Here is a 24,494-nt window from a genome sequence, read left to right as displayed (position 1 = left end):
TCAGATTCTTAGTTACAGTAATTCATGTTTCATATATAGCTTCTCTCATTTCGTTTCATTTATAGGATACAGGTTCTTTTCTTATGTTTAATATGATATTTATCAATCTGGGTATGATCTCATGCATGTATTTTTGAGTCAATTAGCTGTTCTCTTCAGCGGGAGAGCATTGCGAGTGGTAATCAAAGGGGATAACGGATCCGAAGCCATTTGTGAATCGGATTAGAAACGGATTAGACCGATTACAACAAAGTTGATTAGCATGGATCGTAATCCGATTGTAATCACTCTGGGATTGACGTCACGGTCAGACGAAGTTACGAGAACGACCAGTTTCTTTTCAGAGTCAATCAAAGTCGATTGTGAATTATCAATCTTAGTACAACTCAATATCACCTACTTATACCCAAATTAGAAGGACCACGGGCAAGATACAGTAGACAGCACGAACAATGCCCAAACCCAACAAATCATCCGCATCAGCCGGAACGCGCAAGAAAAACGCTCGAAAAGCCGCCAGAGTCACAGGAGAAGATCCAGATGAAGCCCAACCGAAATCAGGCATGAAGCCTCAGAGGGGTCAGAAGAAATTATCGAAAGCTCAGAAAAAAGCATTGCCAAAGATAAAACAGTATATACCACCTCCAAAACCACCTGCTCCACCTATACCCGATCCTCTGGATGGACTGGGTCTGGCGAGAACTTTACCTGCTGAGTTGGTCGTGGTCTTGAGAAGATTGGGTAAGAAGGATGATGTGACTAGACGAAAAGGGTTAGAGGAACTCAAGGAAGGTTGGATAAATGAACTTATAACTACTAAGGATCTTACGGAGGATCAGGAGATGGGGTTGGAGAGGGAGTTGAAAGAGACTGCTATATTGTCTGCTATACCGGTATGGGTGAGTAAGCAGTGTTTCATGATTAGAATGGTCTAGGTCGGATGGCTAAGTATTTCTCCTTCGCGTCAGCTGCACAATCTCGCTAGTCTACTACAATCCCCCTTCCATCGTTCCTCGGCTATTCAGCTTCACTCGGACCTGTTATCTATCCCTTCATTACGGACTGCTATATTAGAGAGTCTCTCATTATCGCTATTACCCGGAACTCAGAGTAGGGATTTACTGGGATCATGGATGGTAGCTGCTCTGGAAGAAGGTAGAAGAGCTGGAGGGGCAGGTCTGAGATCATGGGATAACTCCGTCACCTGGTCTACTCCGACACAGAAGGAAGAGGGGGAAGACACGAGCTCGACGTCAAATGATTCGGAGAAGATTGTTCTTTCACAGCACTTAGGAGACATAGTCGAATACTTGACTTTATCAATATTGGACCCAGCTAATTTACATGATAACATACATCCTGCGCCCGTATCCTCAGCCCCTTCCACTTCGTCTCCAGCACCGAATAAGAAAGGTCAGAACATCAAAGGAGGAGGGAAGGGTAAATCCACTCCTAATCCTCAGCCTAAACAGCAAATATCTGCCTCGACGTCAACAGCAGCGGAAGATGGTGAAGTTGTGGAAGAACGTTTAGCAAGATATAGAGTAGGTGGATTGGTAGGAATGAATTACCTGCTACAGCAACTATCGAAAGCGGATATCAAGGATCTCCCAGCAGATTTAGTCAACTTGATTAAGAACCCAGGATTATGGTTAGCTCTATCATCAGAGACCATCGATAACTCAGATTCAGATTCGCCAAATGGATTAGGTACTGCTCAACCTCCTATCAGAAGGGCAGCATATTCGTTATTATCTACCCTGGTTGAGAATTACCCAGAACATTTGGAAGAGAAAGATACGTTGAGGATGTTATCGGATGCTGTACTTGGTAACTGCTGGTTGGAAACGGAAGGGATTGTTTGGGAGACTGCTGCGATGGCCATCGCCAAATTCATCAGGAGTGAGTCGATTTGTACATCCCGTATTTCCACAACTTCAATAATACCATAGCTGATGAACAATCATACAGAATGGCCTGAATGCTGGACGATCACCTCCGAGTCACAATCTAGGCGTGGATCTGCTGAAGAGAAGACCTCCGCAAATGGAGATGAAGAGGAGGAGGACAATGATGATGATGATGATGAGAGCGGCAGCGACGAGGAGGAGGAAAGGCCAGAGAGAAGTAATCAGGACGATGTCTCTCAATCAGCTCCAATCACCACCTCCCCTTATTACGCCAATTTCCTAGAATTCATTTCCACGATCTGCCCCACCATACCACATCTCACATATCCCCTACTCTTGGTGGTGATATCGACCCTCCCAACCGATCTCTTGCCACTTGTCCCTTCTCCGACATCCCAGCTTCAAAACCTCTTCTCTCATATTCGGGCACCAGTGGATTCGAGATTACTTTCGACTCATTCACTTCCAGGGCAACAATCCGCTTTCCAAGTATTCTTACAGTCCATGTTGGATTGTACAGGCTATCTGATAAGCAAAGCCTGGTCAACGGATGACGGCGGAGAGACTGCCTCCTGGCTGGTGAATACCCAGCTGGGCGACAAATTGTGGAAAGAAGGTGTACTCGAGTTTGGTGGAAGAGGAGGTGGAAGACGTGCTCAGAAAGGTGCTAGTCAGGAAATAGAAGCCAACGCTTTTGGGAGATCTCTAGGGAGATTATCTACGGTCGATGCCGGTCTGGCAAAGGAGCTTTCGGAAATTGTCAAGCAGTCGATACTGGAAGGTTGTTTCCCTGAGAACCCCTCGAGCTCCATCCTCTCAAGGAGTCTATCAATCCTTTCAGCACTCAAGGCATCGACAGATAGTGAGATTGTGCTTCAGACAACCGAACAATCTATCACATCGTTATTACAGCGATGTGTGGAAGCATTACCTAAATCTATAGCGGGAGATGGCGTTTCCTTCGTCACGATAGTCGAAACTCTTATTGAAGGTTACAAGCAATACACTCGATTGGTGCATGATGAAACAACGAATGTGAGTTTCTGAAGGATTTCGCAAAACGTCTGGAACGCTGACTTTGCCTTACTCTGTAGGCCCTGGTCCAGGTTGTTCAGGATAATCCTGGTGTTCTTTCCACCGCACTGCCCTCAGACCTCCTTGTCTCGCTTCTCAGCGTCATACAGTCCAACTCATCGACCAATCAAGAACGGATACAGCAGATCACCCTGTCCTTACTTCAATCATCCGAGATCGATACTAGTAAACGATTCTTATTTGCGCAGAGCTTGCTCTCAGCACCGACTGATGGACTGTTACAACCTGGTTCGTTGGACAATCTAGCAACGGAATCAACTCAATCAGCCCTTGCGTCAAATTCGCCTGAACCCACCAGCGTCACTATATCATGCTTGAAGGCTACTCAATATCTCTCTCGAGACGCTCTAGACGAGGTCCTTGCCCTAGTCTCTACAGCAATCCATGACTCGACCGAGAAACTCATCACTGGTCATGAATTCTCGGAAAATACTTTGCCTATCTCAGCTTTCAAGATCTTCGCTACGTATGCATCAGAACATCTCGAAGAAGTTATCGAATCAGAAATCTGGATACAAAGCTTGATATCGATACACCATGTGATCTTCCTTCTTCCTCGAGTTCCGGATCATATCGCCTCTTCATTTGGTAAAGACGAAGCTTTAGCTCAACTTTGGGTCAAAGTTGGACAGCTCGGTGACGAAAAGAAACAGCTGGTACTCCACAAAATACATCAAGCCTTGAAAGAAGGAATTCAACGTGTGGAAGTGGAAGTTGATCCTATAATCTTCATTGATGTAGCTTTGGCAACCAATTTGGGAGATCTCAGAGCCCCGTCAGTCATCGAACTTTCTAAAAGTCTACTCCCTCCAATCGACGAACTCATTGATGAGATCATCACCCATACAAATCGACCTTCCCACCCTTCGCTGCCAATCATTGACCCACTTGTAACCTATTCTTCCGAAGCGACACCAGATATCTCGCTGGAATCCGACTTCGACCTCATTGGACGATCAAGAGCAGCCAGATGGGCTGAAGCTGTTGTAGCGCTTCTACGAGCAGATCGTCAACTGGTGGCATCTCAACCGGGTCTACTCCAGGTGGCCCTAGCCGCGTACCAGCTTACACAAGATACTCTGGCCGTACCTGGATCTTCGAGGGGTCTTTATGCTCAATCGGCATCTATAGTACACCTAACGGATCTCGTAAGGGAGGTCGAAGGTGCTCTGTCATATGCTTTGTCGTTCGTTGATGAAGCGCCTATTTCTTGGCACAACGATACCATTCAGATGCTCAAGGGTGGTTCCTTGCCTGAGAACGCAGATCTATTGCAGAAGCTTTTGTCTGCCTTGAAGAATGATATTATAGATACAGGAGGAGATGTCAGTGCCAGGAGTTTCAAGGACGTACTGAGTAGACATTTCAGGCAAAGTGGTGCCGGAGAGGCGGAAGCTGAAATTTGGTTGAATTTCGGTATGAGCTTGATTGATAAAGGTGAGCTAATCGGTGAACAAAAGTTTATTCGATAGCTGATGAACTACGTTTCAGCACCGCAACTTGCATTAGCGATAATATACGCTATCAAGCCACTTCTTCTAGACCACAAATCATTCGCTCTCGCTCAAAATCGTCTTGCAAATGCTTTAACCTCTGTCAAACCTAATCCTTCAGCAGTACGAATGCAAGGTATACCTTATATCAGACTATTGATAGCATCTGCGCCACCCGCAGATGCAGCTTCGATATTCTTGCCTCAACAACGAGCTATATTCGTTCTTAGGCATGTCAATTCTTGGTTGACTGCTGATGACGACGAGGGAGAGATGCCTGAAGAAGTGGAGTATAGAATCGCTGAGCTGGAGACTGCTTTGGCACCTGTCGTACAGGATCTGTCGGGTGGTCATTGGGATTCTATCTTTGATCTCGTAGAGAGTGGTCTTGAGGTGAGTGATCGTTCTGTCGTTAGACATACCGAAACCGAGAAAAAGGGGATGGAGGCTGATGGCTATGTATATGATAGGATGCGTTATTGGAGGATATCACTACTTCTTGTCTCACGTACCAGTCGTTATTATTGCTCCAGCAGATACGAGACTTGTGTCAAACGAATAAATCGCTACGCGCAAGCTGGACAGCGAAAGATGATCATATGAAGGCTGTCCTGAACCTTTTCTTACAATGTCGAACAGGTAAGCCAATTCGTTCTCCGTTGTAAGGTGCTTTAGCTGAGATCTCGTGCCATCTTAGCTGACTCCACACCGTTACTGATGATCCAAACAATCGTACTTGACCTGCTGGGAGACATACCGGAACACGTGATGGAGAACGCTTCTCTCGGTCAACTAGCAGATCTTATCCATCTATCTACCTCTTCGGCTGTACAATGTGCTTCATATAGGATTTTGAGTAAAGTCATCAAGCATAATACGATAGCCTTGGTACTTGAGGTGGAAGCTTCTATTGCGGAGGCTGAAGAAGGACATCAGCATAGGACCATTGAGTTACCGAAGGAGCTGGTTGATATAGTTGGTGAAGGGTTGAAAATCGATTGGATGGGTGAGATCGAGGTATACACTGTGAGTATATGACATGCTCCTCTACACCGAAGAAAGGCTTGTGTGCTAATCGTGGCTCGTCGATAGGTTCTCGGTCAATTGGTCGCTTGGCTGGCTATCCTTGATCACTTCGAAGATGCCGTATGTCGTGTTAGCTCTCCTCTCAAGCGATGCTCAAACCAGCTGATATGTACCTCCAACGTATAGTCGCGCACACTTCGATGGGCTTACTTGGATCAGTTGAACTCATCCAAGCTGCTCACCGAAGGACTGCTACCGATGTTGTTTGCCATGCTTGGCGTATCGGAAATGGGAGCATGGAACTTCCCTGCAAGTCAATATGCCGTTGACGAGTTTTATCCAGAATGTGAGTTGCGCTGTTGAATCATCACACTAGAATGGATGCTAATAGCACTTACTGTTCTATAGTACTTGATCCCGAGGAGTTGGCCGATCTCACACCTTTAGCATCTTATCTATTCTATCGAGCATTAGTCACCATCCCATCAGCTCTAAGGAGTTATTACGAATCTATCAAATCTCGACAACTGTCAATGTCAATGTTAACTTTTGTTGCCCGTCATTATTCCCCCGTTATCATCGCTCACGAATTCGAAGCTCTCAGAGAACCCTCAGCGTTGAAGCAACTCACAGAAGAAGGATTGAATATACGGATTGCTCAAGGTGGAGGAGCTACACTCGCTGCTTCGGCGGGTAGCGGATCTTCAGAAGCTATAGCGAGTTATGTAGTCGATGAACAACCGATGGAAATTGGTATTAGACTTCCTGCGGAATTCCCTCTCAAGGGTGTTGACGTAAGGGATTTGAGGAGAGTAGGCGTACCGGAAAATAAATGGAGAGGATGGTTGATGAGTACTCAGCAGACTATAACGTCAAGGGTGAGTGATGCAATGATTTTGGGATCATCATACATTATTCCTGATAGAGTCTATGGCTGTGTTCCATATATTGCCACTTGTGCTGATGGTGTTGCTCTTCGTTCATACAGAACGGTCTGATCCTCGAAGCGTTGACGGTGTTCAAGAAGAACGTGTCACTTCATTTCGAAGGTGTTGTAGAATGTGCTATTTGTTATTCGTACGTACTTTCCCGAGTTCGCTAGAGCCCATAAAGCTGGAATAACTGACATGATGTACTTTCGTCTTCCATTATATGTAGGATCATATCCCTGACGGATCGTACGCTCCCTACCAAACCTTGTAGGACCTGTAAAAACCGATTCCACGCCTCGTGCTTGTTCAAGTGGTTCAACAGTTCTCACTCCAGTAGTTGTCCTTTGTGTAGATCTTTATTCTAGGTGGGGAAGCGATGGCGAATCTGTAAGAGTGCTATCAGGGAGCTGTAACGTGGAAGATTATCTCAGAAGGAATATTCATAACAATTTATAATAACAGAATACAATGCATTGCATGGCCAAGTCACATGGAATGACCTTAGTCTCGTCCATTACTTGATATAGATCATATTAAGATTTCACCTTGCCCGCCTCCACTGCCAGTATAGACAACACAGCTGCTGTCACTAGCATATCCGTCCTCTCCCCTCGCCCTCATTTACAAATAGACTTGAGATCGCTACCTTGTATCAACCTGTTCATCGTCCATCTTCCTCTTCTTCCCTTTCCCATCCACCGAATTGGCTGCACCTCCCCCGGCAGTTCCCGTGGTACTTTGTCTACCTCTACCTCTCTTCTTCTTTGGCTCACCATTCAGCGAAATGACATCCCCATCGTCGTCCTCCCCACCACGTTTATTCGTCGAATGATGTGAATCTCTATACTTGGCTAAGTAGACCCTCAATACCCCTTCGTAATTATCGAATCCCAATGATCGCATCGATGTGAGTATATCTTCCCCATTGAGCGTTTTGCGTTTCTCATTTAGACATTTCTCGGCTGCTTCGGATGTCTACGACGCCATGCGAGATACAAACAGATCAATAACGGTTCTGTTGTACTTGTTTATATTTCGGTATACTTACAATGAACGATATGAATTCTGATACGCATTCTTGAACGCACTCTTTAGCTTCTTTAGATACTTTCGCTGAAGCTGGTAGAGAAGTTTTCATAATTCGAGCGACGTTTGCTATCTAATCATCCAGTCCATGATGGATGTCAGCCATCCGACCTCGATGTTATATGTTACAGTAAAGTAGAGCAAGAACATGACTCACAGGCAACCACCTGTCTTGTTCTCTGAACTCTTCCACCTGGGCATCGGTGAATGGTCTACTGGAAGGTCCAGGATCGATATCTACCGATTCGTGAGGACCGTCTCCTACGGGTGCGAGGTGAGGTAGTGGATGGGAGGAAGAGGAGGAAGGGATTGTTGAATCTGTCATGATATGTGAAGGAGGGAGGAGGGATGTCAAAAGGGACGATGAGTGATTATGGTAGTCCGTTCAGCGTCTCGATGCCGATCTGTTGGCTTGTTCTTGATCTCTCGGATTGTAGTGAGATGGGATGACGAATTATACACAGATGGAAGATGATGAGTTGCAATTGATGGAAGAGAAGACGAGGTCAAATGTTGATGAGATGTTGATGATGATCGGCGAATTTCGGCTCTCGGCCGAGCAGCATTATCAAAGGAACGTCATTATCAATACACTGTGTGACACATCAGCAACGACACTCTTCACTCAGTTGCTTTTTGATCGTCTACTGCATCAACAACAACCGTATTGAACGCAAGTCGCCAGGACAGTAGACCCACCACAATGTCCAGCTCAAGACCCAAGGTGAATCTTCGCTCAACAGCAGTCAAGCGGATCATGCAAGAGGCCTCTGAGCTCGCCAATGCTGATATAGAGGAAGATGGTTTCGTCGCTGCGCCTTTGGAGGTGAGTAGCACAGTAATCCACCATTATCGTAATGTCAGATCGGTCCTGCATACAGAGCATCACTGATACTCTCAAAACTAATAGGACGATATATTCGAATGGCATTGTACGATGAGAGGTGTATCGGGCAGTGAATATGATGGGGGTAGGTCGGTTGCACCATCTCACAACAACCAATCTGATCTATAGAATGTCCATGTTATATATAGGTCTATACCACCTGAGGATACTTCTACCACCGAGCTATCCCATGTCAGCACCTGATATAATGCTCATGACTCCCAACGGTCGATTCGAACTGGGAAAGAAGGTGGGTCAGCCTTAATTCCAATAATCCCAAGTGGTAAGAAAGCTTGCTGACGTGGAACGTTGGACGTAGATCTGTATAGATGGATTAACGAGTTTTCATGCTGGATCTTGGCAGCCTGCTTGGGGAGTGAGGACAGGTGAGTGACCATTTGCTCGTAATAACATCCCATTCAAGCTAAAGTCCAAATCGAGGACTTGATACCATGTGATGCTCATCCATCAACCATAACCTTGACTGATTGACTTTAATTTTCCTCTTATCTCTTTCAGCCGTCGTAGGTCTTCGATCCTTCTGGATGCAGACCGGCGAAGCACTCTCAGCAATAGGTGCATTGGATTATTCGAAAGAGGAAAGAAGGAGATTAGCGAATTTGTCGAAAGATTGGAAATGCCCTAATTGCGGTGTGACAAATCAAGAGATCATACCGGCTTCCTCAGCTTCACCTTCATCTTCTAGTGCTACCCAGACCGAACGACAAGCACTATCCCACGTACATGATCAAGCGAGTCAGGAAAATGGTGTTTCGTCAAGTGAGGTGGTTTCGGCCTCAAATGATCAACGAGAAAAGGATCAATCCGATATATCCATAGATCCAAATCCTCAAGAAATACCTAGTATACTTCCTCCCTCGAATACCTCTACGATAGGTCCATCGAGTACGGGTTTACAAGCTTTACCGATCGATATTATCCCTCCTGCTATCGAAGAACCACCTTCTATCCCTCCCACCTCTGGAAACTCTATACAACCTTCGCAATCCTCGAGAGTGGGAGGTGCCCCAGCTGTTGCGGAGCGAGAGAATTCATCTCCCGATCCGACACGTACAATTTCACTCCCAACAACTGACCCCGTCATAAATACCGATACCAACGTAGAAACAAACACCAACGCAAACGCTACTACTCCTCCCCCTCCCGTTCTCAGACCCAATCAACAAAGAAGTCCAGCCTTTTATCTCCTTGACTCATTGATTCTCGCTGGAATATCAATATTGATCATGTTGATTGCGAAACGAATGGCTTGATTATCTCCGGTTCGATCTAACCGGAATTGAAAGCACTTTCCATCGCCTTGCTGAAATTCACCCTCATGTGAATACAATTTTAGCATGATGTGCTTAGACCCATACACGCACACCCTGTAAAGATTATACTGTACTCTCCTATAGACCCTCATTTGTATCTCGCATGACCTGTTGTAGATGTACTGTACATACTGTATAGATCTAGAATCGGAACGTTGTGAATTATCATGCATTTCATATCCAAATAAAAGCTAAAGAAGAAGGAGCATAGAAAAAAGGTGTATCTACAACGCTAACAGAATCAGGTATATATGTAAAAATTTATGTATAGATCGGATTAAGGAATTCCCACATCTTATCACAAAATCATCGTAAAAGAGGGATATATATATTCCATTGCACGCTCCTATATGGAGAAGAACGGTTGATCGTTCCTTTGATGTGGCTGTTGTTGTTGCTGTTGATTGGTTTGTTGACTTTGCAATTGACCGAAAGGGTTATTCGCACCGAACCCTTGCGCACCAGTCTGTTGAACTGCCATTCTGTTGGAGTTGTGGAATTGAGATCCAACGGGAATACCTAAGATGGTAAAAAACATAGGTGATTAGCGTCATAGTCATAGTCATAGACATAGGCTACCAGTCATCGGGAAGGGGCCAGTAGGACTCACGTAGATTTCCAACATTACCGAAAGTATCCAAACCATCTTCTCTGCCTTTCGCCAATAAAGCAGCCAGACCTGAATGTTCACCATCATCTCTTTTCGGAGCGGGCGCCGTCCATGGCGTGGGTTTAGCCGTAGGTTGAGGTTCCAAGGGCTGTTGAGTAGTCTGAGGTGATTGTTGTTGTTGTTGGCTGACAACGGGAACAGGAAGGAAAGAAGATTGCTGTTGTTGTTGAGGTGCAGGTGAGTATGATTGCTGTGATTGCATACCTCCACCAGGTGCGAATGGGTTGTTGGATCCGTAACCTGTAGGTTGGGGGAATAAAGATGTATGTTGTTGTTGTAGGAATTGTTGTTGACGCATATATTCTTCTTGTTGACGTTGTTGTTCCTGCAATGCCATCTGTTGTCTCATGTATTCCTCTTGTTGTTGCTGTTGCATCATTTGAGCGTGGAAGGGCTATAACAAGTACATAGCCAGGTCAGATCATGTTGTAAGTGGTGTTGTGGCAGGATACATCTGACTCACATTGTACGAGGTATATTGAGGTTGTAATTGCTGTTGTTGACCATATCCTACATCTACCAAAGGCCATCCTCCTGTAGGCATCATTGGCATTTGTTGAGTTTGTTGAGCGAATAGATCAGGTTGTTGTTGATAAGCGTTATTCGATTGTCTAAAATTAACATCAGCTAAACGTCTCCTGACGAACAAATCCTCATTCCCCGCATCAGATATCATCCATGTTGTTCTTCCTCTGATGCTCTTATCCTAGCTGACCTTGACTTCGGGATACTCACATGTTCAGACTATCATCAAACAGAGCATTCTGATTAGTCGCGTCCAGCTCCTTCTTTCTCTTTTCCTCATCTTCTTCTGACAACCTCAAAGCTCTCCTCAGATCATCTTCTTCTTTTGTAATCTGGGATCTACGCTTAGCCTCATCTTCTGACATCCTCTTGGATTCTTCGATCGCTTTTTGTAAATCATCATCTTCGTTCCTGTTCCTGTTCGGTTTGGGTCTATACAATATTACCAATCGTCAGCAGCTAATCTAACATGATACGACAATAACCAATTTGGTGCACTTACCTAGGGGTTTCTCTAGCTGGACTTCGAGGTTCACCATAATCATCATGACCTCTCAAACCGCTGTTCTCGATATTACCCAACATCCTATCTCTCATCGCACCTCTTGATCTCCTCTCTTCCCTCAATCTAGCATCATCCTGAAGCAAGTTGGTAATATCTTTTGCTTTTTGTCGTACATTCGCTCCTACATCTTTACCAGTATCATCCACATATACGAATTCTTTCAACGTCCTATCGCATCCCAAAACAATTGTCAGTCATGACGCCTCTTCAAACAAGAGAAGGAGAGGTGGGGACTCACTTTACGACATAGATATTATCTTTGAAATAGATCACAACGTTCTCCGATCCAGCATGTAAGCAATAATCCAACAAAGTCAGAGCTTTGAATACATGTCTCCAGTTTTTACCCTTATCGTTCAGTCTCTTGTCCATCATCTCCATAATCTCGACAAAATCGCTCCTACACGATCCACTTTATCAGCCAACTTTCTCGTTGTCTATGATGATGATTACTATTGGTGAAGCTCACTGGTTATATGTCATTTGAGCAATCTCATTCATTTGCTGACCCGAGGGTCCCCACGGATCGTTGGATGTCGCATCTCGGACTTTTGTCTGAGTGTCGGTATATCCCTTGGTGTAGTTCTTGGCTACACGAAGAGCTACAGTGCGCACAAGTCATCAGTACAGGTGGATGGCGAATGTTGACTCGATAGGTATGCTCACCGCCTCGACCACTGCGGAACAGCGAGTATGGTAAGTCAGCGTTCCGTTCCGGAGGGGCAGCTGAAGAGGGGATAAGCTTACAGGTGCTGTAATGAGGATGCCATTGATGACTGTGATGTCTAGAGTATGTGTGGTTGGATGTGAGGTGAAGGGTTGATGAATATGGGATGGAATGGTAAAGGATGTTAAGTTATGCTGTAGATGGATGTGGATGGGATGAGCGTCATATGCATTGGACAACCTATACAGGTTGACAACGTAAGATGAGTCACTGCCACACATAGGGGATATGACACATGGATGAATGGCACTCTCGGCGATATGATGAGAACAATGAATCTCGTCTTGGTCATTTTAACTTTTTACACGAGGAGACACCATAGACATAGACATAGATAGATATAGATTGTAGCTATCATCCTTGTATATCCTCCCCATCCCCCCCAACTCACCCTCATCAACAGCGACTGCAATCGATAAATCCTGTCTACAGCTTCGACTATCCAGATCGGACGACACGGAGGAAGAAACCCAGTCTGCTTAACCCTCAAAAACCAGCAGAGACGTAATTTGTCAAATTCAATCAATTCATCAGAAAAGAAAAGAACGAATAGAGGATATAAAAAAGCTTCATCAAGATGCCTCCTATATACGTAAAACCTGAAAATGCGCTCAAGGTGGGTTCATCTTCCATAACTGAATTGACATCAGAAGAGATTGGCCGCAAGACATGCTGATTTGACTCTCTTTGGTGCATTACAGCGATCAGAAGAGCTTTTGGCTCTTGGGACACCTCAGTCTCAACAACAAGCTTTCGAGAACTTGGTAGAGGTGTTCATGAGGTGAGTGAACCCTCGAAGGAAAGAAATATGGTCTTGCCTACATATAGCTATGAAGGTTATCTCGCTAATATCCCATATCTCTTGACCAACAGCAAAAAGTTCAAGCACACCCCTGTCAGCATTCTCGAGCCTATCGTGTTCAAATTCCTCGACCTCTGTGTGGAGATGAACCGAAAAGCTCATGCTCGACAAGCCTTATTGCAATTCAAGAATGCGGTTCAAACTACCTCAGTCGCTTCTATCGAAAAGGTCTTGAACCACTTCATCGCTCAAGCTGAAGCAAGACTTGCATCAGCTACCGAACAAGCTAAAGCTGAGGTTGCCGCTCTACCCGAAAACCCAGTTGTCGACGACGAACTCCCTCTCCAACCCACCTCATTGCTCTTAGATACCTTTGTTGACAACGCTGGTGATAGAGAAAGAATCGAGAGGAGGTTGATTGCTCCCGCTCAGAAATTCTGTTGGGACGCCTATGACATCTCATTAGATATTGCCAAGAGTAACGATAGGTTGGAGGTAATCTACCAATCAGTCGCTCACAGAGCTTTCAACTTTTGTAAAGTCCACCAGAGAAAATCAGATTTCAGAAGATTGTGCGAACAACGTCTCCGAAAGGATCTCACCAATGCTGCTAAATACGGTCATCAACAACATGCCATCAACCTCTCCGATCCTGAAACTCTCGGTAGATTCCTTGATACCAGATTCTTACAGTTGGAAACTGCTGTAGAACTGGAACTTTGGCAAGAAGCTTTCAGATCGGTTGAAGATGTTCATGGATTAGTTGCTGCTGGTAAAAAAGTAGCTAAACCAGCTATGATGGCCAACTATTACGAGAAATTAACTCAGATCTTCAAAGCTGAAGGTGGTAAACAAACTGCGGTATTCCACGCTGCCGCTTGGGCAAGATACTTCCAATACGCCGAAAGAGCAGGTATCTCCAACGACAAAGCACCAGGAAGTGTACTCCTCTCTGCTCTTGCTGTTCCCCTCGGTGAAGTCGAGACCAAACAACGATTGATCGCTCTACTCAATCTCCCCAAAATGCCCACTCGTGAATCACTGGTCAAGGATGCTGCTGGTAAACATCTCAAGCGAGTTCCCGCCGACGTCCGACAGATCTACCATATCCTCGAAGTTGACTTCCAGCCTACCACTGCTTGCAAGACTCTTGCTCCACTCATCAGCTCTCTTGCTCCAGAGTACCAACCTTACCTCCCTGCCCTTCGAGAAGTCGTTCTTTCTCGGCTTGTTCAAGAACTCGCTCAAGTTTATGACACTGTCACCCTCTCTCATATCTTGAACCTTGTCAAACCTTTCGAGAACACCCCTTGGGCTACCGACATGCCTTCTCTCGAGAAATTCCTTATGTCCGCCTGTCGACGAGGAGACATCAGCGCTTCAGTTGACCATGTCGCTCAAACCATCACTTTCGTCACTTCCACCGCTCAACCCAACCGACTCTCCGATCTAGCCATTGTCTTGTACAATACCATCCAATACCTCAACCCTACTCCTGTCACTTCTCGAGCTGATGCTTTCGCTGCTGCTCTGGCTCAAGCTGAAGAAGAACGAAAACAAGTCGCTCATCGACGACAGATCGTTCAGAAGAGAAGAGAATTGATGGAAGAAGCCAACTTGAGGAAACAACGAGAAGAATCTACTGCTTTGGCCGAGAGATTGAAAGCCAAGGCTTTGGAGGACGAGCGAAGGGCCAAGGAGGCAGCTAAACAAGCTGAAGTTGATCGATTGAGGAAACAGATGGAAGATGCTCGACGAGCCGAAGCTGAACAATTGGCCAAACAATTGGCTGATAAGGGAGCTTTGAAAGTTGACATCAAGTCTATCGAAGATTTGGATTCGTCGAAATTGGTTGCTCTTCAAGTTGAACAATTGGCTAAAGAGAAGAGGGAACATGCCGAAAGACTTAGAATCGTCGGTAAGAGGGTTGATCATTTGGAGAGAGCCATGAGGAAAGAAGAGAGACCATTGTTAGCTGAAGATTACGAGAAACAGAAAGTTCAAGATAAGATTGAACATGAACGATTGAATAGGGAATCCAAAGAATTGGCTATCCAACAGCAGAAGGCATCGGTGGAATTGAAGAATAGATTAGGAAGGATGTTGCCTGACTTCATCGTTGCTAGGGATAATGTCGAATCTCAACGTGAGGAGGAGTTCAAATTGGCCAGAGAGAAAGCAAGAGCGAAGGTGGAAGAGGAGAAGAAGAAATTGAAGGAGAGATTGATCGAGAGGAAGAAGGCTGAAAAGGCTAAGAGGGAAGAGGAGAGAAGGGAAGCTGAAGAAAGGGAAAGACAAGCTGCAGGTGAGTTGATCGTTTCATTACATAAACTCCAGACATTATACATTTTCTCCATACGAGTCGTACGAGGCTGACATATTCTTCTTCACTATCGCAGAGGAAGCCGAAGCTAGAGCTGCCGAAGAAGCCGCTCGAGCAGAGGAAGAAGCGAAAGCTGCTGCCGCTATCGAAGCTGCCAAAGCTGAAGCTGCCGAACGAGCCGCCAAAGCCCGAGCTGAGAGAGACGCTCAACGAGCCAAGGACGAAGAATTACTCAAGATGCGATTGGCAAGAGAAGAAGAGGCCGAACGTAGACGAGCGGAGCGAAGTAGCGGTGCGGGAGCTTACAGACGACCTGGTGCCCCTGCCCCCGCTGCTGCTGAGACTCCTGCTGCTGCTCCTGCACTCGCTCCTACGACCGTCAAAGCTGGAGGATGGAGAGAGCGAGCTGCTGCCAAAGCTGCTGCCGATGCCAATGGTACCGCTTCGCCTACCGCCACTCCCTCTTCACCCGCTCGACAACCTTCCGCACCTGCTCCGGCCGATGGACAAGCTCAAGGGGATGCCCCAGCTCCTGAGAGAGGTGCTAAGTGGACGAGAGGTATGGGAGGAAGAGGTAGAGGAGGTGCGACTCCACCTACGTCAGGAAGAGCTCCTTCGAGTAGATGGTAAATGTTGTTAATGACTTGATTTAGATTCTTTCTTACATATTGTGATTAAGTAATATATGGAATGCATTGATTTGCATAGGCTGCATAGCAAATACAACCTTGCCCAGTCGACCGAGACGGATTGCTCATACGTTTGTGAAGTATGTCGCACAGGAGCAGACCAATCTGATGATTGTGTCATCATTGTGTTTACATTGCAATCAAACTACAACTTTAGTATATCCAACGCTAGACGGTATGATCCGTGTAAAATTAAAACACCCTCCCTAGTCCTTGACAGTAATAACATCTCCCAACATCAAATCCAAATAGAAAGTCATTTTCTCGACCTGTTCCACCACATTTGTAGCATACCCTGTAAATTCATTTAAAATCAGCGTACGCTCTTACACTCTTACACGATGGTCGAAGTTTATAAAAGCATGATAATGATCACTTACCTTCCACCGATCCTTGGATCACCAGGTCCTACCACAAGTGCCCCAGGAGGGACGTACCCGGGACCTCTCTGGACGAATATCTGTTGTCCAGGCATCTGCTGTTGATGAGCCATCATATGCTGAGGTGGGGGAGGCGGAGGAGGTGGTCGAGGAGCATGATGTGCATTATGGCCTGGATATGTGCCCCACGCACCGGGCGGTGGAGGCAAATGGCCGTATGAGTTTTGCTGCTGGGGCTGTTGAGGGAAGGAAGGAAGAGGACGTTGGAAATTCGCTGAAGATGAGGTGGAAGGGTTGGACTCTGGAGAAGTCGATTGAAGGTATGAGGTCGATAGAGCTGATGTATACGGTTTACCGTATTTCTTCCAGTCCTAAGTAACAACAAGGCAGAGTTAGTAAGCTGTCATACGTGATTGAACTATAATGCAATCAAGTGCCGAATGTGTGATTTGCATGATACACAGCCTGACTACTCACAGTCTCATGTGGATTAGAAGGATCATTCGCCTTATACCCCGTATTGTTACATTTATGACACCAGAACCCTTTTGGATAGACCAATAGCTGTCCTCTCCATAATAACGGTCTACCAGGTGTAGGCACTTCCGTGGGAGATAGATCTGCAGATGTCGCCGAGGGTCTAGATGGGCCGGCACCATTATCATTCTGATGTATAGCTTCTTTACCTGGTGGTGGACCTGATGGAGAAGAGAATCCACCTACGTATGTAGATGACGTAGGAGCATTCCGAGGTGGAAGTTGAGGTGGACCAATCTGTTGGTTTTGATATTGAACGGAATTCCCTGTATATTGCGATCCCAGTTCATGCTGTGGTCTTCTACCGAATCCTACGCCCACACCTGTTATGTTCTGCTCTAATCTGTCGGGCATGGGTGGTGGACCTGAGAAATCCATCCTTGACGGTCCTGCTTCCAGTGTTGTTTCCGGTTGGGCTGAATGTGCTGCGGAGGGGGTGTATGCCGGAGGAGGGTCGAACAGATCATCGTCGGTCGGTACGGCGTTGTTGGTCGTCGTTGACGGCGGTGGTCCAGAGGGAGGTGCATAAGAGGAAGACATATTGGTCTGCTTGATCAGTTGCTCTTGTTTATTTTAGATGTAGGTTGACCATCTGTCTGACAAAGATGTGAAGAGGAAGATAGAAATTCCTCGTATGAGTTGCCAAGATTTCGTTCGGATGACGTTGTTCAAAACACTGCCTTTACGTTAACCCGCTTTCACTCAGCTCTGAGTGGCAAATTCACATCGCTCGTATATATATTCTCTGTTTCGATGTTTGGTTTTCGATGAGTTGGTCGCACTTCAATGCATTCCTCGAGCACAATCATCGTATCACATTTCTAAAGGCTCAACGTGCCCATCTGTACATGGTACATGAAATCGACCAGAGACGCCTATATATTGGCTTCCAATTCCAATCCCATATATCGCTTGCGCAACTTTCCTCAAAGTACCCCCCGACTTCTAAACCTCTTATCCTGATACCCCCTATCAAGCGGGACTGACCACGTATCCCCACGAGAATAGTTCGATAAGCGAGCATGAATGGGATATCGCAAATGTGACAGAGTACCATGACACAGATGCTGAATATATTCATGAGCCAGCAAAAGAAAGAAGCTTCCAGTGCTTGTACGAAATCGGTCGCATCGTTGGGGTTGGAGCGACTCAATTGATTGGCTCGATCCACGAGTATTTCGATAAAAGTACCATGACCAACAAGGAAATGGAGCAGATCGATCGTTCCACCTATGAACATATTCGCCGCGAACAAAGGCAGGATACTAGCTGGCTGAATGACCTGAATGAGCAGTCTGTGACATTGTCGCATCATGATTGATGATCAGCTCGGTCCTCGTATTGAGCAAGAATACTGTACCTTGATATCGACATTCCTCCATGAAAAATCCAATAGATTTGATACGCCCCGAAAACAATATTGCAGAAGGTCACTTTACATCACATTCGTCATTCCGTATAGATGATCAGCTCAAAGCCGGTACAGTATTGAGGCATTTGTCGATTACTTCAACTTGACTCACTCACTGATTATTCCGAGTGTCTCAGAGATCTCATGTATCAGCATCCTAAGAGATCGAAGGAAGAGCCCTTCTTTCTCTTGAGCTTCATCGATACCAAAGGGATCATGATACACCTGAGAAGTCGCAGCGTAGGAAAGGGCAATATCGATCCTCTCATGACCCATACCAGTACTCGCAATTGTTTTTGCAGTTTGAATCCCACGTTGACACTTTTTGCTTTTAACTTGCTGCCTAGTTCTGAGTTTGTCCTCCTCCAGTTGCTGAGTAAAGGCACATCAGGTTCTTGTTTTTATCATCTCATGGAAACGAACTAGACGGCTACTATACTCACTTTCACCAGACTTGCTAAAACCCTTCTGTCCTCCTGGTATGTTCTCTGGAGACTTGTATGATTGTTGGCTCTTTGTGGCATACTGTCAATACCATTCACAGTACAATATACTACTGTTGAAGGTCAACCTCGACGGAATGCCCATAAATCTGCAAAATCGGTGTGAAGTATCATGGTAGCATGTGTTAGAAGTGGCGGCGTAAGCTGTGGTGTACATGTCTCTTTTGACCAGCTGGATGACGACACTCGTCATCATCGTCCAGCGGATTAGAGTATATTGATCTCCGGTACTATGAGCTAATTCTCTTAGAGAGTGCCTATACATTTCATGCGACATATTGGGAGAAATACAAATGCTTTTCAGGAAAGTAATATAGTACAAAAGGCCACCAATCGTTTTCTAGTGTCCTGCTTTCTACTGTACCGTATATAGCATGACGGTACTGCATATGACAGTGTCGAGATTGAAACGTGATGCCGATCATTGAGTGTCACTTCCTCCTTTAACTGCTTCTTTCAGCTCCTGAACAGTCGAGTTCGACAGCACACAAGGCGTTTGTTCGATTGGTCGACTATCACCAAACATGACCCAAAAGAGAACAGCGAGAGTAATCATAAGCACAATGCTGAGAAACGCTCTATAACCAGATTCACCATTCCGCCATCCTTTGGTCCTGTAATAAGGGCAGATGGGTGCATGGTTGGAAGGTTGAGGCTGGTGGAATAGGAGAAGTGCGAAAGCCATGGACAGGAAGATGACGGACATTCCATTGAAGAAGTGGTGCCTAAATTATCCAAGACCTTCGTCAGCCCCTTGGGAACATGGATCGGAGGCATTCGGTTAAGTCAGGTCAAAGAACTCACATTTCCATATCGTCGACTGATCTTATGACGAAGTGGACGACATCCAGAAATGCCAGTGTAAACGCTACAATGCACTGTGTCGTCAGCTTTGAACGCTCTATTAGGGAAAACGCAAAACATGCAATACAGAAAAGTTACAATCCACCTTCGAATGGATTTCATGAGGCCATCAAAAGCAGGACTCACCGAGACAGAAATAGAAAGGACTCATGTCATCGTCACTTGAAGAAGATGTAGTTGTCGATTTTCGACCGGTGGATGCATCATCATTGCTGCAGATACAGGTGTTGGTGAAGTCGGATACCGTAGTTGCAGCTGGGTCGGTGACGTAGCCTCGTGTGGAGTTGTGATTGGGCATGGTATTGATCGCCATATCTATAGATAGCTATGGACGGCTGAAGGGGAAGAATGAGAACAGGATAGACACTTGTGAGTATCGAAAGGGGATTGAGAGAAGTAAGACCGACAACAAAGAAGGTTGATGGATTCATCATACATGACTCCATCGTAAAAGTCTTGACTTGATGTCGCACTGCGTGTGGCGAAACAAAAAAAAAGTAGGAGTGGTACTCTTGTAGAGCCACGAAACGTCTCAGATGAGCAATGCAGTGTGCGTACGCTCGCTGGTTTTGTTCAGCCGCTCCTGGTAAGCTGGGCACTACCGGTCTCCCATAGAACGTTTCTGTGCCAATCAGTGAACGGAGAGAAGAACGCCAATGCTTTTGGGATGAATGTCAGGATTGCAGTACCTATATTCGTCACTTTATTCGTATTGGCGGGTAAACGATCCTCGGACATTCATCGCCATGAACCACCCCTTGTTGAAGGATCGTTCTCATTCAAGCTTTAAACACTTCGTTCCCCTCCAGATCAGTCTTAGTCTTTTCACCCTATTTTCAAGAGACATTTTCGATTGGATGTCTCCCGGTCCTGGCATATACCACTCGCTCTTTCACTTCACGATTCCTTTTTTTCCCCTCCCAACGTGCTTTGGCGAATTTTCCTATGCTTCAGCCATCATCTTTGTTCCTACGGGGACGTTTCACAGATGAATGACAATTTTCTTCCCACCTTTCTTTCCAAATGCAACTTCCAACTCATTCGCAATACCCTCTAGCACCTTGCTCCAATCGATCGCTTTGGAAAATATCTTCAACATTTCTTGTAAAGCGGTTGTGCTGGTCTCCCTCTCAAACTCGTGGTTCAAAGTACCCTTGTGGGTTTTGTTGGCGTCGGCAAAGTTGATATACAAGACGATATTCGCACCCGCACCATTATCTTGAGAACTCTCACCGAAAATGGTTCGTGTTTCAATCCAGATGAAGCAGAGACCAAAGGCAATGAGGAGGAATTTCAGGATTGACCTGTAGACAACTTCGGTATTAGTCCATTCTTTGTGTGTTTCAGATAACGGACAACTGGGTTGATGAGGTGTTTGTTGAGGACGGTAGAAAATCAGGAATCAGGCTTCTAGATCATGATGAAGATGAGAGTAAACACATCTCGACTGCAGTGCGATACGAATGGTCAGCGATCATTATCATTGTCCAACCCTTTGGATTCGACTTCGTGCAGATACACGCAAAGAACTTTCTGTTCCACCTACTCTACAGTGTTTTGCGGTTCGTATCCGACATATAAACTAATGAGAATCACCAACGCCGGCAAAAATAGCAACACTACGTAGCAAGTAACCATCGAGTCAGCAAATCAGCTATTTGATTTCCCCAACTCTGATTTGATTCATCACCTAGGTGGGACTGGAGGACTCACTGACCAGGCCAAACTCAATGCCATCATCAGGATTAGACGGTTTGTCTTTTGCATTACATTTGCATGGAATGTATTGCATATTTGAATGGGGCATCTCGGAAATTTTGATCGTCATGTATATTTTTGAGAGCTATTAAGCTTGCAGAAGGATGAAAGATGTCTTATAACGATGTGAAAGATCTAGTCAGCCATCCATCAGTTCTCAATTGATTTTGACAAGATACTATGACTGGTTGAAGAAGGTTCGTGAGGGATGACGAGCCCTAGTGATCCTGAATTAATGTCCCACACACTCCTCTTATGACTTCCAGCTATTGAGACTTCAGAGAGACCAAGTGGGTCCCAGTTGCTGAACACCACTTTTTGAATCACTAATACAAGACTCTTTGCAGTAAGGAAAAACTATGCATTTCGACTAGTAGCTACAATGAAAAGACCGCCTCTATTCCTCGTATCGTATGTGATTCCCTTCCTGCGGTGCCGTTTTGCCCCCTATTGAAGGAGCAGGCTCGACTCCCAGCCATATCCTTCCAACCTCCTTCGGGAGATCCACCCAAACACCACCGCATTCCTTCCAAGAACCCATTACCCGATCTAGTTCCTCTCTATATCGTCTAATATCATCTTGTTCAATATCCGATAATTCATGAGAAGGTATTCGAATACTCATGAAATCTCTCGAGGGGATCGCCATCCTCGCTATCTTGTCTTCGTCTCTGTCTGCTGGAGGAGACCAAATCTCCGTAATTTGATCAGCTAAGGATTGCATGATCAACCTCGTATGTAATTCGTTCTTGGTCAATGAATGAGGTTCCACATGAGGGTCATAACCATGTGCATTTGATGGTGTACTAGTGGGTGAGGGGTAGGGAAATGGTGAGATGGGTGAAAGGATTGAAGGGAATGGTTCGGTAGATGGATATCGAGGTGAAGGAAACATAGCTGAGAAATGATTGACAATCACTCTTCTAGCTTTGATGGTTTTAGCAAAGTTGCCAACTTCCTCAGGTGTCGAATGACCCCTACTAAGAGCTTTTTTCTGAACTTCTAATCGCTTTTCATTATCTTTCGCTAGTATATCTTCGAAGCTATGATGTCCATTTCCATTTTCATGAGGGTGACCCTTCTTGCCATCTGTCGGTTTATGGAAGAACAACCTATCCCTCTTCGCTTCAAGGGAAGGTTCCAAATCTTTCTTCCGTATTTTCATACCTTTATCACCCCTCTGGACGTCATGCGGTATATGTCCATTCGTACACTCATGTACCAACAAACTCGGATTTTCACACATCTTCTGAAAAGTGGAATTCTCAGTCCCACCTGAACAGTCGCCAAAGATCACTAATTTTCGAGGTGATATTCCGGATGGCGGTGGTGGGTGGATCACATCGCCCGAAGGGAGAGTATACGGTGGTGGTGGTGGTAGAGAAGTGAGGTGTGAGAGAAGGGACAGAGGATGTTTGATAGGTGGATCGAGTGAGGCGAGTGCCTCTGCATTGGATTTCAAAAGGGGTATCAGGGAAGATGTATCTAGCTGTACACGGGGGACAGGTTCTGCTAACACATATCCCAGTGATGGTACTAAGCAAGGACAGCAAAAGTAAGCTTAGCCTCCGATGCTTGGCAGAAGGGCCGAGTAGAGGCACGGAAACTCCAAGATGACTAGTATCATGGAAGTTTCATCACTCACCTCGGTGATGTATAGGTCCAGCTTTCACACTCCATCCTTTTCCACTTTTCCCATTCCCCTGTTGCAGTATATTCTCCCAAACTCCATCATCATTCGCTATAAAGTCTATCCCAACAGCTTCATTACTATGCAAATTCTCTTCTTCACAATCTACCGATGGTTCTTCTCCTTGTTCAAGTATCTCATGTATCGCGAATACACCTGCGAGGTTGATCGAAGTCACACTCAAAGTCGTCCTGATCAACTTCCTTATTCCAGCTGGACCATATATATGAAAAGTCGCTTTTTTCTTTGTACCCAATTTAGCCAGTTCCTCATTCTCCCCTGGTTTTACTCCTACACCGCTCATGATCGTCATCATGATCGCTACTAGACCCAGAGTGTGGTCGGCATGCATGTGTGTGATGAATATACGAGAGATGTTGGCGATTCGTAAAGAGGATTGATGAAGTCGCATGAGAGTGCCATCGGCTGCGTCGAACACTATATGAAGAGCAATTTGAAGTGAGCGATATGCAGATGCTAAGCTACAGTGAGAGTGAACGATTTTTTTGGGCTTGTGAAGACCAGATCGATACCTTTATCTCACAGGGAGATGGGCGATCAATCATGAAAAGGTAAGGATCGTGATGCTTACACCATATTTCATTACCAAAATCTACCGCCAACGACGAACAATTCCTACTCAGTATAGGTCCACCGCCTAGAATAAGTTAGGTGGTCAGCTCAGAAAGGGAGCAATAACCTCTGATACTTACCACTGCTAGTTCCCAACTGAGATTCGATCGGCACGATAGTCAGCCATAAGACGCAACATATGTGAGAAGCGATTCAGAGGTTCCGGACATTCACTTACGAATGTCACTGACACCGGCGACAAAGGCTTCGCCTTCTGACTATGGCCTATATGAGCGGCCATTGCGACACTCCTTACTGCTCGACGGTGATGTGTGAATGCTATAGATTGTATTCAAGAGGTGGGTCTTGAGTACGATGCTAAATCGGTTCGAAACGGACATGTACGGTGGAGGATCCCATATTGCGCTCTGACGACATTGGCTTGGATCGTTATTTTCAATCGGATGAGCGGGAGTATTTCCACCCGTGTGCCACGTGGTAATTCCCTTGACAAAACAGGTAGGATGATTTAAGGAAACTGGCCAAGTAGAATTTCAGATTCGAGCTTTTTTTTCGTTGTTGGAGTCTGTCCAATTTATTGGAATTCTGGTCCATATACCACAGTAGATCTCACACCTTGCATCTCCACAAGGACCATTATCGCTGTGTAGATCGTACCCAAGACAGGATTCTGCTTAGTGTCATCAGAGAATCA

The 24,494-nt window shown here is 45.5% G+C and overlaps 9 protein-coding genes across 9 annotated transcripts; 3 read left to right on the top strand and 6 right to left on the bottom strand.

Moving 5' to 3' along the window:
* Positions 1-452: 452 nt before the first annotated feature.
* On the top strand, positions 453-6,821 carry V865_000654 (uncharacterized protein; the record flags this gene model as incomplete). The annotated part of the gene is made up of 12 exons (XM_066224484.1): positions 453-899; positions 969-1,902; positions 1,972-2,945; positions 3,005-4,442; positions 4,497-4,891; positions 4,969-5,137; positions 5,196-5,524; positions 5,591-5,644; positions 5,711-5,870; positions 5,933-6,402; positions 6,513-6,601; positions 6,683-6,821. The coding sequence occupies 12 exons, from the start codon at positions 453-455 to the stop codon at positions 6,819-6,821; spliced, it is 5,598 nt and encodes a 1,865-aa protein (XP_066080581.1).
* Positions 6,822-7,098: 277 nt separating this feature from the next.
* V865_000653 (uncharacterized protein) lies at positions 7,099-7,867 on the bottom strand (the record flags this gene model as incomplete). Its single annotated transcript, XM_066224483.1, has 3 exons — positions 7,099-7,431; positions 7,505-7,615; positions 7,700-7,867. The coding sequence occupies 3 exons, from the start codon at positions 7,865-7,867 to the stop codon at positions 7,099-7,101; spliced, it is 612 nt and encodes a 203-aa protein (XP_066080580.1).
* Positions 7,868-8,245: 378 nt separating this feature from the next.
* On the top strand, positions 8,246-9,702 carry V865_000652 (uncharacterized protein; the record flags this gene model as incomplete). The annotated part of the gene is made up of 5 exons (XM_066224482.1): positions 8,246-8,368; positions 8,453-8,513; positions 8,578-8,678; positions 8,748-8,814; positions 8,948-9,702. The coding sequence occupies 5 exons, from the start codon at positions 8,246-8,248 to the stop codon at positions 9,700-9,702; spliced, it is 1,107 nt and encodes a 368-aa protein (XP_066080579.1).
* A 406-nt stretch (positions 9,703-10,108) lies between these two features.
* On the bottom strand, positions 10,109-12,292 carry V865_000651 (uncharacterized protein; the record flags this gene model as incomplete). Its single annotated transcript, XM_066224481.1, has 9 exons — positions 10,109-10,281; positions 10,373-10,826; positions 10,896-11,043; positions 11,168-11,389; positions 11,460-11,690; positions 11,761-11,922; positions 11,992-12,124; positions 12,189-12,199; positions 12,270-12,292. The coding sequence occupies 9 exons, from the start codon at positions 12,290-12,292 to the stop codon at positions 10,109-10,111; spliced, it is 1,557 nt and encodes a 518-aa protein (XP_066080578.1).
* Positions 12,293-12,826: 534 nt separating this feature from the next.
* On the top strand, positions 12,827-16,004 carry V865_000650 (uncharacterized protein; the record flags this gene model as incomplete). The annotated part of the gene is made up of 4 exons (XM_066224480.1): positions 12,827-12,865; positions 12,951-13,030; positions 13,123-15,356; positions 15,451-16,004. The coding sequence occupies 4 exons, from the start codon at positions 12,827-12,829 to the stop codon at positions 16,002-16,004; spliced, it is 2,907 nt and encodes a 968-aa protein (XP_066080577.1).
* A 251-nt stretch (positions 16,005-16,255) lies between these two features.
* Positions 16,256-17,520, bottom strand: V865_000649 (uncharacterized protein; the record flags this gene model as incomplete). Its single annotated transcript, XM_066224479.1, has 3 exons — positions 16,256-16,358; positions 16,444-16,814; positions 16,921-17,520. The coding sequence occupies 3 exons, from the start codon at positions 17,518-17,520 to the stop codon at positions 16,256-16,258; spliced, it is 1,074 nt and encodes a 357-aa protein (XP_066080576.1).
* Positions 17,521-19,315: 1,795 nt separating this feature from the next.
* Positions 19,316-20,056, bottom strand: V865_000648 (uncharacterized protein; the record flags this gene model as incomplete). The annotated part of the gene is made up of 3 exons (XM_066224478.1): positions 19,316-19,619; positions 19,699-19,762; positions 19,885-20,056. The coding sequence occupies 3 exons, from the start codon at positions 20,054-20,056 to the stop codon at positions 19,316-19,318; spliced, it is 540 nt and encodes a 179-aa protein (XP_066080575.1).
* Positions 20,057-20,740: 684 nt separating this feature from the next.
* Positions 20,741-21,550, bottom strand: V865_000647 (uncharacterized protein; the record flags this gene model as incomplete). The annotated part of the gene is made up of 3 exons (XM_066224477.1): positions 20,741-21,062; positions 21,305-21,377; positions 21,472-21,550. 3 exons carry the CDS (start codon positions 21,548-21,550, stop codon positions 20,741-20,743), a joined length of 474 nt encoding a protein of 157 aa, XP_066080574.1.
* Positions 21,551-21,913: 363 nt separating this feature from the next.
* V865_000646 (uncharacterized protein) lies at positions 21,914-24,080 on the bottom strand (the record flags this gene model as incomplete). Its single annotated transcript, XM_066224476.1, has 5 exons — positions 21,914-23,052; positions 23,162-23,644; positions 23,799-23,864; positions 23,920-23,935; positions 24,018-24,080. The coding sequence occupies 5 exons, from the start codon at positions 24,078-24,080 to the stop codon at positions 21,914-21,916; spliced, it is 1,767 nt and encodes a 588-aa protein (XP_066080573.1).
* Between the last annotated feature and the right edge of the window lie 414 nt (positions 24,081-24,494).

Source organism: Kwoniella europaea, chromosome 1 (genome assembly GCF_036810445.1).
Source record: "Kwoniella europaea PYCC6329 chromosome 1, complete sequence".
NCBI classification, from domain to species: Eukaryota; Fungi; Basidiomycota; class Tremellomycetes; order Tremellales; family Cryptococcaceae; genus Kwoniella; species Kwoniella europaea.
Note: the sequence above shows the minus strand (reverse complement) of the source record. Positions and strands in the feature narration are given on the sequence as shown.